Genomic DNA, 18,669 nt, shown 5'->3' on the forward strand with positions numbered 1-18,669 from the left:
TGTCTCTGTGAGGACTCTTTGTCTGTCTGTGTGTCTCTGTGAGGACTCTCTGTCTGTCTGTGTGTCTCTGTGAGGACTCTTGTCTCTGACTGTCTCTGTGTGGACGGTCAGCTCAGTGAGGTGGAGCTTTTGTCCAGCAGCTCCCTGCTGCAGCCTGAATGAAGTCTGTCCTCTGTCTCGTCCCTCAGGTGTTGAAGTGTCCTTCATGTCTTTGTATTGATTTCTGTTTGAACTATATTGATGACTTCATGGTGTCGGCAGCATTTCTGTGATTGTTGGAACATTTCCTGTAAAAGCTCCTTTGTCCACATGGACGTTGTAAACTTTGCTGTGTGTTGATTGTTGCTCACTCTGTGAGGCTTTTCAGTCCTTTGTGTTCTGTTGGCCTCTAAAATAAGTTTAGTAGACGCTTGTAGTTTTTATTATGACGCCCTCTCTTATGTCACATGACCAGTGCAGCAAAGCAGCCATTTTGTGTCACAAACTGCAGCCTTTGTGTTGTGTTGTCCTCTGCAGGGCTCTGTGAGAATAAAGAGAGGAAGAAGCACATCTGTCACTGCAGCTGCTCAGCAACATGAACAGGTAACACACACACACAGTAACACACACACACACACACACACAGTAACACATGGCTCCTTCTGGTAGCTGCTTCTTCCTCCTGCAGTCACTGTGAAACATCAGCTGATGATTTTTATCTCTGTACCAGGAACAAGAAGAGACCAGACTCACCAGGACCAGGACCAGGACCCAGCTGTGTGTCTCTGAGGAGTGATCGGTCAAAGGGTGGTCTCATTGACTTTAAAGGAGAAAGCCAGTCTTCCTTGAAGCAGTAAGATCTGAGTTGCTTCAAACAGCTGCAGGTTCAGAGCTGACGGCCTGTTTCAGAGCACAGCCGTGTGTGTTCAGCACAGAACACACACTCTGGAAGCAGCTGCTGTTTCTGCATGTGTGCTGACATCATGTGACATCATGTGGGCTAACTGTTCCTGATTGGTCCACAGAGTCCACCAGCAGAGCTCAGAGACTCCCGGTGGTCCGTCTGCCCAGCAGCATCAGACACAGCTGGACTCCATATTTCAGGTGTGTACATGTAGAACAGCTGCTGGTCCATGTGTTGTGTTGTTGTGTCTCCATGCTGCACTTTGTAGACCAGCGGACTGTCAGTCTGTCCAACATGGACCTGATGCTTGTGTCTCTCTGTTCCAGCTGCTGGAGGACAACATCCTCACTTTTGTGAAGGACGAGCTGAAGAAGATCCAGAAGCTTCTGAGTCCAGATTACCCAGAATGCTGTGAGAGCCAGAGGGAGGATGAGGAGGATGAAGAGCAGAGGAGGAGCAGAGAGTCCTTTGTGCAGATCACGGTGGACTTCCTGAGGAGGATGGAGCAGGAGGAGCTGGCTGAGCGTCTGCAGAACAGTAAGAGGATTTAAGAGCTTTAACATGATGGAAAGAGGAAATGAAGTTTACATCTACACACTCTGCTGTTAACATGATGCAGACATCTGCAGCACATCTGTCACTTCTGACTGAAGACTGTCAGGAAGTTCAGTCACTCATCACATTTACTGTTTGTTCAGGATCTGCAAGACCTAAACTCAAGTCTAACCTGAAGCAGAAGTTCCAGTGTGTGTTTGAGGGCATCGCTAAAGCAGGAGAGCCGACCCTTCTGAACCAGATCTACACAGAGCTCTACATCACAGAGGGGGGGACTGCAGGGGTCAACGAGGACCATGAGGTCAGACAGATTGAAGCAGCATCCAGGAAAGCACACAGACCAGAAACCCCCATCAGACCAGCAGACTTCTTCAAAGGACCACCTGGAAGACAGGAACCAATCAGAACAGTGATGACACAGGGAGTGGCTGGCATCGGGAAAACAGTCCTAACACAGAAGTTCAGTCTGGACTGGGCTGAAGACAAAGACCACCAGGACGTCCACTTCACATTTCCATTCACTTTCAGGGAGCTGAATGTGCTGAGAGAGAAACAGTTCAGCTTGGTGGAGCTTGTTCATCACTTCTTCCCTGAAACCAAAGACGCAGGAATCTGCAGCTTCCAGCACCTCCAGGTGCTCTTCATCTTTGACGGTCTGGATGAGTGTCGACTTCCTCTGGACTTCCACAACACTCAGGTCCTGACTGATGTCACAGCGTCCACCTCAGTGCATGTGCTGCTGACAAACCTCATCAGGGGGAAGCTGCTTCCCTCTGCTCGCCTCTGGATCACCACAAGACCTGCAGCAGCCAATCAGATCCCTCCTGACTGTGTGGACATGGTGACAGAGGTCAGAGGGTTCACCGACCCACAGAAGGAGGAGTTCTTCAGGAGGAGGTTTAGAGAGGGGGAGCAGGCCAGCAGGATCATCTCCCACATCAAGACATCACAAAGCCTCCACATCATGTGCCACATCCCGGTCTTCTGCTGGATCACTGCTACAGTTCTGGAGGACATGTTGGAGAGCAGAGAGGGAGGAGAGCTGCCCAGGACCCTGACTGAGATGTACATCCACCTCCTGGTGGTTCAGGCCAAAGTGAAGAGGGTCAAGTATGAAGGAGGAGCTGAGACAGATCCACACTGGAATAAAAAGAGCAGGAAGATGATCCGGTCTCTGGGGAAACTGGCTTTTGAGCAGCTGCAGAAAGGAAACCTGATCTTCTATGAATCAGACCTGAAAGAGTGTGGCATCGATATCAGAGCAGCCTCAGTGTGCTCAGGATTGTTCACACAGATCTTTAAAGAGGAGAGAGGCCTGTACCACGACAAGGTGTTCTGCTTCATCCATCTGAGTGTTCAGGAGTTTCTGGCTGCTCTCCACCTGCTCCTCTGTTACACCAACAGGACCACCAAGGGGCTGGAGGACTTCCTGGGAGACGACTACAGACACTCCTCTCTGGATGACTTCCTGAAGAGAGTCATGGAGAAATCTCTGCAGAGTAAACATGGCCACTTGGACCTGGTGGTTCGCTTCCTTCATGGCCTCTCTCTGCAGTCCAACCAGAGGCTCTTAGGACGCCTGCTAGGTCAGACAGAGAACAGTCCAGAAACCATCCAGAGAGCCATCAACAACCTGAAGGAGATGAAAACTGATGAAATCTCTCCTGACAGAAGCATCAACATCTTCCACTGTCTGATGGAGATGAACGAGCTCTCAGTCCATCAGGAGATCCAAGAGTTCCTGCAGTCAGGGACCAGATCAGGGAAGAGACTCTCTGAAGTCCACTGCTCAGCTCTGGCCTACATGCTGCAGATGTCAGAGGAGGTTCTGGAGCAGCTGGACCTGAGCAAGTACAACACAACAAAGGAGGGACGACTGAGACTGATTCCAGCTGTGAGGAACTGCAGGAAGTTTCTGTGAGTCCAGATGTGATGATGATGATCAGTGTAGATTAGTGGTTCAGGTCTTCACAGATCCACAGTGTGGTTCTTCAGAGGTCCACGTGTCAGCTGTGTCTTTGTCTCAGATGTTCTTCAGTTGTGTTGTTTGTGTTGAAGGTTGTTAAATCTCTGAACACCATGATCGGCCTCAGTGTGTAACTGTAGCTGCAGCGTTACAGTGAGGACATCATGTTGATGATGTCACAGTGATCTGCTTTCACATGGACAGAATCATCCAGAATATTTACAGAACTCCATGTTCTCTGCTCCATCTGCAGATTACAGCACAGATTAACAGTCTGATGAGGATTATTGATTCATGTCAAACAGTCAGATCAGACAGACTGAACCACTGATGTGAAGAGCAACATGTCCAACATGACGTGTCTACCTGTCTTCAAATAAGGTCCACATTAAGTGTCTTCTTTAATAACATGTTTTCTGTTTTTGGTGTTTGACAGACTTTCTAACTGTGGACTCTCAGAGACTCACTGTGAAGTCGTGGCCTCAGCTCTGAAGTCCAACCCCTCCCATCTGACAGAACTGGACCTGAGCTGGAACAAGAACCTGCAGGATTCAGGAGTGGAGCAGCTGTGTGTTGGACTGCAGAGTCCTCACTGCAGACTGCAGGCTCTGAGGTCAGTTGTCATTATTATCATAGATGATAACAATGGAAGTCCATTTTGTCTCAGACTGCACAGAGCACTGGTAGAGAAGGATCCACAGACAGTTTGACTGAAGGACCATCATCTTCTTCACACTGGTGTCCTTTGGACGTCTTCCTGTCCAACAACAGAAGCAGACTGATATATAAGTGAGAATATATGTGTGCACAGAGAGTGGTAGAAAAGGAGGCTGATGTAAAGGGATGGCAGAACAATCCTCCTCCTTCCTCCTCTCAGGTTTTAACAGTCTTTAAAATGTAGCTAGTGGCTGGAGTTCAGTACATACACTGTGTAGGAATGATTCTAATCAAGTCCGGCCAGGACAGGCCTCTGAAATACTCCTGTTAGTCAGGCCTGATGTATACGAATGTTTCACTGAATATCACATCAGAAGAAGAGCATGGTGCAGTTTCAGCCCCACCACACCTGAGTCTGCATGGCACCCTGACAGAAACCTGGAGGAACTGGATTCAGGGCTCTGTCTCTGTGCTGCCATTAGTATGATGGAAAAGTCAGAGACAGTCCATCACAGGAGAAGAGCTAATCAAAGTTTGTAATTGTTTGATTTTCTGGACAACAAAAGAGATCAAAGAGAGGCGCTGAAGAGGACATTTAAAGACTGATGTGGACCTGAAGAACCCAGCTCATATACAACACATGTTCTTCACCAGAGCCCAGAAACAGGAGGAAGCTCTCAGTGTTTACTGATTTAAAAATAAAGATAAGGAGCGCTGGATGATTCTCATGACAGAACTGTATGTGTCAAAACTAATGAGCAGGTGAGAGGAAGCAGATCTGACACCTGAGAAAGATGATGTTTGATATCTGTCAAGATGAAGAACAACAAGTCAAAGCTGTGAGAGAAGAAGCAGAGGTGAAGAGGTCAGGAAGAGTCAGGACAGAAGATACCAAAAGTACAGCAGACACAGGAAAGACTGAACACCAAGAGGCAGCTCACGGCACATGTGGATTTAAGCCTGGAACAAACACTGTCCTGCAGGTGTTTCATGAGGACCAATGAAATCAGAGACATCAGACACACACTCAGTGCAGGTGCTCTGAAGCTGGATGAGGAGCAGGGAGAGCAGTGACACAGATACTCCCTCCACAGGAAGAACAGGAGCTGCTGAGGCTCATGGGTCTGATTCAGTAAGTCCATACCTAACATGTTGGACACCAGTGCAGCCTTAAGGACGCTGTTTGAAGGAGACACAGAGACACTGAGAGGAAGCACAGCTCCAACCCTGAAGTTACAACGTCAAAAAAGCAGACGTGTCATGTGTAGGTTTGAGCCCTGCCAGCACCTGTTGACCCTGTAGAGACAGACTGAGGTCAGCAGCATGTTATTGATCTGTGTGACATGGACAGGTGTGTGAATGTTGTGCTGACATGTTGATGAGGACACAGTGATGTTGATCTGAACATCTCAAACATCTGATTGATCATCAATGATTTGTTTTTCTTTATTCAGATTGTGGGACTGCGGTCTGTCAGAGAACAGCTGTGCTGCTCTGGCCTCAGCTCTGAAGTCCAACCCCTCCCATCTGACAGAGCTGGACCTGAGTTTGAACTACCTGCAGGATTCAGGAGTGGAGCAGCTGTGTGGGTTTCTGCAGAGTCCAGACTGCAGACTGCAGACTCTGAGGTCAGTTCTCTGTTCCTGTTGTAGATGTTTGATGTTTAATGGATGTTCACACAGAGCTTCATCCATGAATCTGTAAATGATCTTTAGTTGTTCTAACTTCAGCCTGTGGTCACAAAGACCAGTGTTTGTTACAGAACATGTCCTCTGTTAGTCCTTAAAGGGAATGTTTGTCCTCTCTGATCCTCTGAACTCTGATTAGTTTCAATGTTTACTTGATGAATACATGCAGCTGATTCAAGTATTGATCCAGTATTGACCCTGTAGTGACAGACTGAGGTCAGCAGCATGTTATCGATCTGTGTGACATGGACAGGTGTGTGAATGTGAATGAAAGTGTGCTGCCATGTTGATGAGGACACAGTGATGTTGATCTGAACACAGGGCTCTAGAGTGCGACCTAATTTCTCATGTTGCAACCAAAAAATATCTGAGGTCTCACCGGTGCGACCAGCTGTTAGAGGGAGACACATTCTCTGCGACTCTCTCCCTGTACCTTGAGCAGGACCCGTCAAATTAAGGGGGAACCAGTCCTGATGCTAGTTGGCCGGGTAGAGGAGGAGAAGAAGAGGGAGACAGGACAGAGAGGATGAAGGAGAGAGAGAGAGAGAGAGAGAGGAGCAAACATGATACAAACATGATACAGATACAGTTTACAGTACAGAGCAAGCATGACAGCAAGATGAAACAGTGATTATATTATAATGGATATCTATATATCGTCAGTCCATAAGTAGTAATAGTAATTTGATAGTAATCAAAGCAACGATGAGCACAGGAGAGATCAGGGGCCGGACTGCAGGTCAGTATGCAGGTCTTGAGACCTGCAAAGAGAGAGAGCGAGAGCGAGGCACAAAACTACGAGGAAGACAGTAAACACAGATTATGAGACGATATTATCAGTATGAGCCAGACTAAGGAGAGTAGAGGAGAGGTCAGAGGGTGAGTTGGAAACTTCTCAATGGGTCATGTTTGTACCCCCCGACAACGTAGGGCAAGAGAGACTTCAGGGGCCGGACTGCAGGTCAGGATGCAGGTCTTGAGACCAGTGTGAGCCAGACTAAGGAGAGTAGAGGAGAGGTTAGAGGGTGAGAGGGAAACTGCTCAGTGGATCATGTTTGTGCCCCCCGACAACGTAGGCCTAGAGCAGCATAGCTGTGCTACACACTAGGTCTAAGGCTAACTGTACGCCTTACTAAACAAAAAAGTTTTAAGTCTAGTCTTAAAGGTGGAGGCAGTGTCTGCCTCTCGGACCCAGATTGGTAACTGGTTCCATAATAGCGGTGCCTGATAGCTGAAAGCTCGTCCTCCCATTCTACTTCTATGAATCCTAGGAACTACAAGTAAACCTGCACCCAGAGATCTGAGTGTCCTATTAGGAACATATGGTACAATCAGGTCCTGCAGATACAATGGAGCAAGAGATATGATCCCTTTGGCTGCTTCCTGTCAGAACTCTAGCTGCTGCGTTCTGGATCAGCTGCAGACTGTTGATGGAGTAATGTGGACATCCTGACAATAAAGAGTTGCAGTAGCCCAGTCTTGAAGTGACAAAAGCATGGATGAGCTTTTCAGCATCACTCTGAGAGAGGATGCTCCTGATCTTAGTAATATTACGCAGGTGAAAGAAAGCGGTCTTGGAGACCTGCTTAATATGAGAGACAAATGACATGTCTTGGTCAAAGATGACTCCAAGGTTCCTCACAGTCGTAGTGGAGGACAGAGTAATTCCATCCAGAGACAAAGTATTATCTGATAAACTAGTTCTGAGATGTTTAGGTCCAAAAACAATGACCTCAGTCTTGTCCGAGTTTAATAGTAAAAAGTTGGAGGACATCCATCCCTTATGTCCTTTAGACACGCCTGTAGTCTGACTAGCGGCTCCGTTTATTCAGGCTTCATGGATAAATACAGCTGGGTATCATCAGCATAACAATGAAAGTTTATGCCGTGCTTCTGGATGATGTTTCCTAGAGGGAGCATGTAGAGGGTGAACAGGATCGGTCCGAGCACAGAACCCTGTGGAACACCGTGATTAACCCTTGTACCTGTGGAAGAAACATCATTAGCATGAACAAAGTGAAATCTGTCAGATAAATATGATTTAAACCAGCGCAGTGTTGTTCCTGTAATCCTGATCTCGTGTTCTAATCTGTGTAGCAGGATGCGATGATCTACTGTGTCGAAGGCAGCACTGAGATCCAATAGAACGAGTACAGAGACGAGTCCATGGTCTGATGCCATGAGGAGGTCATTAGTGACTTTAAGCAGTGCTGTTTCTGTGCTGTGATGGGCTCTGAATCCAGACTGGAAAGCATCGAGCAGACTGTTCCTATGCAGGTGGTCGTTTAGCTGACTTACAACAGCTCTTTCGAGTATTTTGGAGATAAAGGTGAGGTTGGAGATCGGTCTGTAGTTTCCTAAGACGTCCGGGTCCAGTGAAGGTTTTTTAAGTATCGGAATGATCACAGCAGTTTTAAAAGCCTGTGGTACTGTTGCGGACATAAAAATCTTCTGGATCCTTTCGTTCATCTTCCCCGGTTCTTTGATTAAGAGTGATGTTCATGGATGTATGGCACAACAATGGGCCTCAGGATCTCATCACGGTATCTCTGTGCATTCAAAATGCCATCAATAAAATGCACCTGTGTTCTTCGTCCATAACAGATGCCTGCCCATACCATGACCCCACCACCACCATGGGCCACTCGATCCACAACATTGACATCAGCAAAGCGCTCACCCACACGACGCCACACACGCTGTCTGCCATCTGCCCTGAACAATGTAAACCGAGATTCATCCGTGAAGAGAACACCTCTCCAACGTGCTAGACGCCATCGAATGTGAGCATTTGCCCACTCAAGTCTGTTACGGCGACGATCTGGAGTCAGGTTAAGACCCCGATGAGGACGACGAGCATGCAGTTGAGCTTCCCTGAGACGGTTTCTGACAGTTTGTGCAGAAATTGTTTGGTTATGCAAACCAATTGTTTCAGCAGCTGTCTGAGTGGCTGGTCTCAGACGATCTCGGAGGTGAACCTGCTGGATGTGGAGGTCCCGGGCTGGTGTGGTTACTCGTGGTCTGCGGTTGTGAGGCCGGTTGGATGTACTGCCATATTCTCTGAAACGCCTTTGGAGACGGCTTATGGTGGAGAAATGAACATTCAATGCACGAGCAACAGATCTGGTTGACATTCCTGCTGTCAGCATGCCAATTGCACGCTCCCTCAATGCTTGTGGCATCTGTGGCATTTTGCTGTGAGACAAAACTGCACATTTCAGGGTGGCCTTTTATTGTGGGCAGTTTGAGGTACACCTGTGCACTAATCATGATGTCAGATCAGCATCTTGATGTGGCACACCTGTGAGGTGGGATGGATTATCTCAGCAAAGCAGAAGTGCTCACTATCACACATTTAGACAGATTTGTGAACAATGTTTGAGAGGAATGGTAATATTGTGTATCTGGAATGAAGTTTAGATCTTCAAGTCCATCTCATGAAACATGGGAGCAAAAACAAAAGTGTTGCGTTTATATTTTTGTTGAGTGTATTTATTCTAACAGTAAAGAAGCAAATTCTGAGTCACACAAACAGAGGCCTCTGTGGTTGCCTGGCCTCACAGCCAGAGAACAACATGCCATTCTTGTAAACACCTTTTATCCTATCTTGAGATCCCATAAAATCATGTCCTTCCCTAACTCTGCACCAATGGGGTCAGCTCAACTGATATTTAGTTTACCTTATTTGGTAATGGTTAAACCTTAGAGTCAGGAGAAAACAGAAAGGAAATGGCAGGGGGTCCCCTTTTGTCAATCATAAACCTAAGTTGAAGATAAGTTCTCCACAACAACGATCACTGTCCCATACGAGCCCCATAAAAGCTTACACCTCTTCCCCCATGTAAGTTCACTTTAAGTCCTAACATCTCATAGGCTGTGGGTCAGATCTGAAGGTGACCAGGAAGACAAACTCACAGGAAGGGTAGGTCGTAAAATTGGGTCACAGAGGTGAACACATCCTTTCTGTCAAGATCTGGATTTACAACCTTAGCTTGATATCAACCAGAGCTGTCTCCAAAGAGCAGACAACAACTAACAGAGGAAATGAATTACAAAAGTCTATGAGAAGTAGGGAAAGTACACACTTCTCAATACATTCAGTATACCTGTCTTCCTTTGATCTTCTGTAAAACTTACTTAACACATAAGTACTTATAAAACACATTACAGTAATATGCATACAGTAATAAACACAGAAATGAAAACTTCTTGTTAGGGACACACTTCTAGATATGTGGACCCACACCACATAACAACATCATGCAAAATAAAATCTTTCACCTAACAGTACATATCCTGTTTCCAGAGAGTGGTCAGCTCAGGGAGGCCGATGGGCACAAAGCAGTCCAGAGTTAGATCAGGATCCGTTTCCAGAAGGGGCGGTATATCCTCAGCGGTCACAGAGAGATTGTGGTTGATTTGTCCTCTAATAGTGGTGATTTTATCGGTGAAGAAGCTCATGAAGTCTTCACTACTAAGAGCTGCAGGCAGTAATGCGAGGCTCTACAGAGCTGTGGCTTTTTGTCAGCCTGGCTACAGCGTTAAAGAGAAAGCGTGGGTTGTTATTGTTTTCTTCTTAGTGATGAATTCTCACCCTCCTTATTTAAGCCTTGTGTTTTCCTTTGTCTTCGTCGGATCATTGTGTTTGTCATCCCTGTGTGCTGTACTCCGTTGTTCCTCCATGCTCCTCTGGTTTACCCTTCATCTCCTGGTTAGTTTTGAGTTATTTTTCCCTGGTATTTACTTTGCACTTTATGAACTCTAGTTTGCATTTGGACTTGGCTTCTGTTTTCGAAGCTCACCTTTTGTTCACCCGCTCTCCTCATCAGTATTTAGTTGTTTTTCTTGAATAAAGCTCCCTTTTGTCCACTTTGATTTTGTCTGTGTTTGGGTCCTAAAACACTCCACATGACAGATATCTGCATAAAAGTGTTCCTCCTGTAACAGACAGAATGAAAAGGTTCTGTCAGCTGGAGCTCAGCTTTAGAAAGAGAGGAGACACTGAGGAAGAGGTGAGGAAGATGAGGAGAGATACTGTAGCTACACTAGAAACGTGTTGAAGAAAACTAAATATATATCTCAATCACAAGTATGAAATAAATAAAGGTTATGATTTTAATATATGATTTTAATATTATTTGAAGTCACAGTGGCAGATAGATAAGTGAGGAGCGACAGCCAGAAAATACAGAGAGAAAGCAAACAGGGAAATGAAGAGTGCTGTATGAACTCTTCTTCATCATGGATTTCTGACAGGCAGACTTGTTGGCTAGTTTGTCCATAATATGAATTATCACTTTATTTATTTACTTATTTGTATTTTGCACAAGGTTTAGGTTTTTTCACTTTCAAATTGCACACTGCTGTTCTTGTATATCATATCATTTCATCACTTCATACCAAATTGCACATTTTTGCTTCTGCACCTATATTTATTTTTTACTTTGCTGTAAATAATGTTTATACTGTTTCATTTTTACCATTAGAGGTATGTTTTTTAGTTTGCTTGAGTGACTGTATTTTGCTGCTGCAATAGTGAAATTTCCTGGCTTGGGATGAATAAAGTATTTTCTATTCTATTCTATTCTATTCTATTCTATTCTATCCTATTCTATTCTGTTTAACTGTGTTCATTATACAAAGTCCAAATTCATTTTAGGATGATATGTATGGAGATCAATGTTTGGACCTCAGTGTTTCTAAAACTTTGGCTCCATCAGGTAAACAGTAGATATAGCTGTAGATGATGAGAGAAGAAAAGAACTTCTGTGTTAAGATAGATGTCAAGTTAAGGCCTGATCCATAAAATATATGAACAGCGTTTGGAAAAACAAACTACGATATTAAATGTGATGCGGTGCACCTAAGAAAAAAGTTAGTCTAGAGCCCTGGAACATCTCAAATAAAGAAAGAACATCTGATTGATCATCAATGATTTCATCTGTTTTTCTTTATTCAGATTGTTTGACTGTGGTCTGTCAGAGATCAGCTGTGCTGTTCTGGCCTCAGCTCTGAAGTCCAACCCCTCCCATCTGACATTGCTGGACCTGAGAGAGAACGACCTGCTGGATTCAGGAGTGGAGCAGCTGTGTGGGTTTCTGCAGAGTCCAGACTGCAGACTGCAGACTCTGGGGTCAGTTCTGTGTTCCTGTTGTAGATGTTTGATGTTTAATGGATGTTCACACAGAGCTTCATCCATGAATCTGTAAATGATCTTTAGTTGTTCTAAATTCAGTCTGTGGTCACAAAGACCAGTGTTTGTTACAGAACATGTCCTCTGTTAGTCCTTAAAGGGAATGTTTGTCCTCTCTGATCCTCTGAACTCTGATTAGTTTCAGTGTTTACTTGATGAATACATGCACCTGATTCAAGTATTGATCCAGTATTGACCCTGTAGAGACCTGTGAGGTCAGCAGCATGTTATTGATCTGTGTGTAATGGACAGGTGTGTGAATGTTGTGCTGCCATGTTGATGAGGACACAGTGATGTTGATCTGACCAAGGGCTCTAGAGTGCGACCTAATTTCTCATGTTGCAACCAAAAATATCTGAGGTTGCACCGGTGCGACCAGCTGTTAGAGGGAGACACATTCTCTACGACTCTCTCCCTGTGGTCCAACAACAGACACACATCAGGCTCATATCGTGGTCTAAACCAATCAGAGACAGTGAAGGGTGGGACCCCCGTGTGTGTATGTTTGAAATTGTGTCTGCTGCAGTCAGACCGAGACCGCAGGAAATCCAGAAGAAGAAGACGAATCTGCGAAGAGCTGATGCTGTGTGCTAAAGCTTGTTCCATACGCCACGAGAACAAAGAAATCTGTTGTGATGAGAACAAGAACAAAGAACAAAGTTCGTTTAGTTCGGACTTTATGAAACGTGTGTGCAGAACTCATACGGCCCTCTGACTGCACCACGCAGCAACACACAGACAGACAGACAGACAGACAGACAGGTATTAAAGATGTTTCACTGGTGAACAGCAGGAACCACAGTTCAGCTGAACATGTAGCGGAGGAGGAGGGTTTGTTGCTACTATGCTGATTTGCTGTTGACCTGAATGATGATAAGGAGCCGGTCATGTTCAGGGAGGGGGCGTGACGTGCTCGCAGCATTATGATAGAGTGAACAGCAGGTCTGAGGACAGTGTTATCTGACCTGTGTGGTTCATCCATGAAGGCTGATTCACTCTGACTGACAGCAGTCAGCTGGTTTTAAGGAGTTATACCATTTAAAAAGTATTGTTATTATCCTGCTATAGTGGACCATTGACTGCCAGGATGATATCTGCATAAAAGTGTTCCTCCTGTAACAGACAGAATGAAAAGGTTCTGTCAGCTGGAGCTCAGCTTTAGAAAGAGAGGAGACACTGAGGAAGAGGTGAGGAAGATGAGGAGAGATACTGTAGCTACACTAGAAACATGTTGAAGAAAACTAAATATATATCTCAATCACAAGTATGAAATAAATAAAGGTGTATATGATTTGAATATTATTTGAAGTCACAGTGGCAGATAGATAAGTGAGGAGCGACAGCCAGAAAATACAGAGAGAAAGCAAACAGGGAAATGAAGAGTGCTGTATGAACTCTTCTTCATCATGGATTTCTGACAGGCAGACTTGTTGGCTAGTTTGTCCATAATATGAATTATCAGTTTATTTATTTACTTATTTGTATTTTGCACAAGGTTTAGGTTTTTTCACTTTCAAATTGCACACTGCTGTTCTTGTATATCATATCATTTCATCACTTCATACCAAATTGCACATTTTTGCTTCTTCACCTATGTTTATTTTTTACTTTGCTGTAAATAATGTTTATACTGTTTCATTTTTACCGTTAGAGGTATGTTTTTTAGTTTGCTTGAGTGACTGTATTTTGCTGCTGCAATAGTGAAATTTGGCTACAACTTTGGCTACATCAGGTAAACAGTAGATATAGCTGTAGATGATGAGAGAAGAAAAGAACTTCTGTGTTAAGATAGATGTCAAGTTAAGGCCTGATCCATAAAATATATGGACAGAGATTGAAAAACAAACTACGATATTAAATGTGATGCGGTGCACCTAAGAAAAAAGTTAGTCTAGAGCCCTGGAACATCTCAAATAAAAAAAGAACATCTGATTGATCATCAATGATTTCATCTGTTTTTCTTTATTCAGATTGAGCGACTGCAGTCTGTCAGAAATCAGCTGTGCTGCTCTGGCCTCAGCTCTGAAGTCCAACCCCTCCCATCTGACAGAGCTGGACCTGAGAGAGAACGACCTGCAGGATTCAGGAGTGGAGCAGCTGTGTGGGTTTCTGCAGAGTCCAGACTGCAGACTGCAGACTCTGAGGTCAGTTCTCTGTTCCTGTTGTAGATGTTTGATGTTTAATGGATGTTCACACAGAGCTTCATCCATGAATCTGTAAATGATCTTTAGTTGTTCTAAATTCAGTCTGTGGTCACAAAGACCAGTGTTTGTTACAGAACATGTCCTCTGTTAGTCCTTAAAGGGAATGTTTGTCCTCTCTGATCCTCTGAACTCTGATTAGTTTCAGTGTTTACTTGATGAATACATGCAGCTGATTCAAGTATTGATCCAGTATTGACCCTGTAGAGACAGACTGAGGTCAGCAGCATGTTATTGATCTGTGTGACATGGACAGGTGTGTGAATGTTGTGCTGCCATGTTGATGAGGACACAGTGATGTTGATCTGAACACAGGGCTCTAGAGTGCGACCTAATTTCTCATGTTGCAACCAAAAAATATCTGAGGTGGCACCGGTGCGACCAGCTGTTAGAGGGAGACACATCTTCTGCGACTCTCTCCCTGTGGTCCAACAACAGACACACATCAGGCTCATATCATGGTCTAAACCAATCAGAGACAGTGAAGGGTGGGACCCCCTTGTGTGTGTATGTTTGAAATTGTGTCTGCTGCAGTCAGACCGAGACCGCAGGAAATCCAGAAGAAGAAGACGAATCTGCGAAGAGCTGATGCTGTGTGCTAAAGCTTGTTCCATATGCCACGAGAACAGAGAAATCTGTTGTGACGAGAACAAGAACAAAGTTCGTTTTGGCCTGGACTTTTTGAAACGTGTGTGCAGAACTCATACGGCCCTCTGACTGCACCACGCAGCAACACACAGACAGACAGGCAGACAGATATTAAAGATGTTTCACTGGTGAACAGCAGGAACCACAGTTGTAGGCCAACTGTGTTTATTATACAAAGTCCAAATTCATTTTAGGATGATATGTATGGAGATCAATTTTTGGACCTCAGTGTTTCTAAAACTTTGGCTACATCAGGTAAACAGTAGATATAGCTGTAGATGATGAGAGAAGAAAAGAACTTCTGTGTTAAGATAGATGTCAAGTTAAGGCCTGATCCATAAATTATATGGACAGAGATTGAAAAACAAACTACGATATTAAATGTGATGCGGTGCACCTAAGAAAAAAGTTAGTCTAGAGCCCTGGAACATCTCAAATAAAGAAAGAACATCTGATTGATCATCAATGATTTCATCTGTTTTTCTTTATTCAGATTGATGGGCTGCGGTCTGTCAGAGATCAGCTGTGCTGCTCTGGCCTCAGCTCTGAAGTCCAACCCCTCCCATCTGACAGAGCTGGACCTGGAAGGGAACAACCTGCAGGATTCAGGAGTGGAGCAGCTGTGTGGGTTTCTGCAGAGTCCAGACTGCAGACTGCAGACTCTGAGGTCAGTTCTCTGTTCCTGTTGTAGATGTTTGATGTTTAATGGATGTTCACACAGAGCTTCATCCATGAATCTGTAAATGATCTTTAGTTGTTCTAAATTCAGTCTGTGGTCACAAAGACCAGTGTTTGTTACAGAACATGTCCTCTGTTAGTCCTTAAAGGGAATGTTTGTCCTCTCTGATCCTCTGAACTCTGATTAGTTTCAGTGTTTACTTGATGAATACATGCAGCTGATTCAAGTATTGATCAAGTATTGACCCTGTAGTGACAGACTGAGGTCAGCAGCATGTTATTGATCTGTGTGACATGGACAGGTGTGTGAATGTTGTGCTGACATGTTGATGAGGACACAGTGACGTTGATCTGAACACAGGGCTCTAGAGTGCCACCTAATTTCTCATGTTGCAACCAAGAAATATCTGAGGTCGCACCGGTGCGACCAGCTGTTAGAGGGAGACACATTCTCTGCGACTCTCTCCCTGTGGTCCAACAGACACACATCAGGCTCATATCGTGGTCTAAACCAATCAGAGACAGTGAAGGGTGGGACCCCCTTGTGTCTGCTGCAGTCAGACCAAGACCGCAGGAAATCCAGAAGAAGAAGACAAATCTGCGAAGAGCTGATGCTGTGTGCCAAAGCTTGTTCCATACGCCACGAGAACAAAGAAATCTGTTGTGACGAGAACAAGAACAAAGAACAAAGTTCGTTTCATTCTGACTTTTTGAAACGTGTGTGCAGAACTCATACAGAAGAACTCATACCTAAGAAAAAAGTTAGTCTAGAGCCCTGGAACATCTCAAATAAAAGAAGAACATCTGATTGATCATCAATGATTTTATCTATTTTTCTTTATTCAGGTTGAAGAGCTGCGGTCTGTCAGAGATCAGCTGTGCTGCTCTGGCCTCAGCTCTGAAGTCCAACCCCTCCCATCTGACAGAGCTGGAGCTGAGAGGAAACGACCTGCAGTATTCAGAAGTGGAGCAGCTGCTGGATCTTGAGCAGAGTCCAGATTATAATCTGCAGACTGTGTGGTCAGTAGAGGGGTGGAGTCAGTCTGTGCTGCTTTGCTGCTGATGGAGTCTGTGTGAACACTCACTCACCTCCACACTGACTCTCTGATTCTCTCTGCAGGTGGACATGAAGAGGACAGAGTGTGTGTCCCCATCCATTTTAATCTGATGGGAGTGGGACCAATCAGAAACCATCGGCAGGATGCTGGTGTGTTATGACCTTCAACTTTGAGGAAGACCAAAGGACATCAGTCTGATCACACAGTATGGATCGATGATCAATACGGTATCTGACTGCACTGATGATGGTTCCAGCTCCATCTCTCTCCTCCATCCTTCATTAGCTGCTCTGAGCTCATCAATCATAAGTTAATGATCTCTGAGCTCATGTCTGACATGATGTTTAATGTCCTGGACTGAATCAGCAGCATCTGTCTGTTTGAACACATGTTATTAAAGATTTGACAGCCATGTTTAAAGGTTTGCTCCTCTTCTTATCATGCTGATGGTTTGTAGAACAGAAGTTCATCTGACCACCGTGGATCAGTGTTAGACAAACACAACCTCAGACCAACAACATGCAGCTTAGTGATGAAGGCAAAATGAATCAGAATATGTGTGGTCACAGGATCAGGAAGGAGATTGGTCAGATCTGTGAATTTATGTCCGGAACCTTTGTGTGTGAACCAATCGTCTGTGAGGTCAGAGGGGAAGAAGTCAGGGGACTTGTGTCTATTGTCCTGACCTACTGAACAGTGCAGTCAATGACGTGTCTGAACCAAAACAAGTGCTGAATGTACGTCCACAAAGCTCCAGGTGAAGTGGATCAGGTAGGTTGAGCACAAAAGTTATTTGTAATGATTGTGGACATTTTGTGAGGTGTGTACTGTTACTGTGTTGTTTTGTGTTCAATGAGAAAGTATGAACGTTGTCATCAAGCGCTACATTTATGGGGAAAGTGGGGGCGGAACCTTTGTACACCTGTGAGTTGCCCCGGGGAACGATTAGGGGGGCGGAACGCCTGCTTCTCCTCAGGTGCGATCTGGAGCAGAGGGAAACATACAGACCTGCGTCCTCATTCCTCCTCTTTACCTGCTGAATACAGGTCGGTAACAGTGACTGTGCGCTGACATGTTAGTTCATATTGATTCAGAGTTGGAGCAGACAGTCGCTGCGCTGCTCTCATATGTTTTATCAACGTTTTCTATCATAACAATGGCTGTTAAGAGTTGGGCATGTTCCCGCGCAGATGCTGTTCTTTGTCCAGTGTGACGCCGGGTACACCTGTTGAAATGTTCCATGATGAAACTAAGTTCTGAATGTAACAAGCACTTTACCTCAGCACACATTTCAGTGCTCTTTGACATGAGCGGGACAAACACAGAGACAGAAGAGTGTTTGATGCACAAAGAGCAGAATGAAGATGCATGTTTGTAGCAGTTTACACTGAATGAGAGAGGGATGTATTTACAGGAGATGGTTGTGAATATGAACTATAGGAAAGATGCAGCTTGAAGATGAGATCAATTGTATTGTTGAAACTGAAGTATTGATTGAAGCCAGATGAGAGAATGAATTGTGGAAATGTGAACTTGTGCTATAGAAACCTGACATGAAGCAGGAACAGATGCTTTGTGCTTGTGTGACTGTTTGGACATATGTTCAGTCAATGAGTCAGATGTGATTAAGGATGGTCGTCTGACACCCGAGGCTCCGACACATGCGCGGTCGCTCATGAAGCAATTGTTTCGAACCACAGTGCCGAGTGACGTTTGAAGCACTTGAGTGACGTTTGAAGCAGTTGAGTGACGTTTGAAGCACTTGAGTGACGTTTGAAGCACTTGAGTGACGTTTGAAGCAGTTGAGTGCTTCAAACGTTCGAGTCATGTGATCGGTTCGGTTTGTGAATCACTTGGTGGATCGAGTGTGTTCAGGGATTGGATTAATGTAGATTTATCAATATGAGGGGTGGGCGATATGGCAAAAATATTATATCACGATTTTATCACGATTCATTCTAACAGTAATGCAGGAGCTATTTTACCAATTTGTGTATTTGAATAATTAGTTTATTTTTGGGTTAGTTATTATTTAGCATGTTTATTTAATGTACATTTGTTATTGATTAGTTTACTTGGTTTAACTATTGTTGCCATTTAGTGTCACTAGGGGGCACCAAGGTTATTTAGGTAAGACCTTGA

General features: G+C 44.7%; 1 protein-coding gene across 1 annotated transcript; it reads left to right on the top strand.

Annotated features, from left to right (window-relative positions):
* Positions 1-355: 355 nt before the first annotated feature.
* LOC114431379 (NACHT, LRR and PYD domains-containing protein 3-like) lies at positions 356-16,947 on the top strand. The gene is made up of 10 exons (XM_028399009.1): positions 356-582; positions 710-832; positions 1,005-1,083; positions 1,210-1,420; positions 1,582-3,355; positions 3,841-4,017; positions 5,516-5,689; positions 11,709-11,882; positions 16,316-16,486; positions 16,590-16,947. Exons 1-10 carry the CDS (start codon positions 575-577, stop codon positions 16,597-16,599), a joined length of 2,901 nt encoding a protein of 966 aa, XP_028254810.1. The 5' UTR covers positions 356-574; the 3' UTR covers positions 16,600-16,947.
* Positions 16,948-18,669: the final 1,722 nt, after the last annotated feature.

Source organism: Parambassis ranga, unplaced genomic scaffold (genome assembly GCF_900634625.1).
Source record: "Parambassis ranga unplaced genomic scaffold, fParRan2.1 scaffold_73_arrow_ctg1, whole genome shotgun sequence".
NCBI classification, from domain to species: domain Eukaryota; kingdom Metazoa; phylum Chordata; class Actinopteri; family Ambassidae; genus Parambassis; species Parambassis ranga.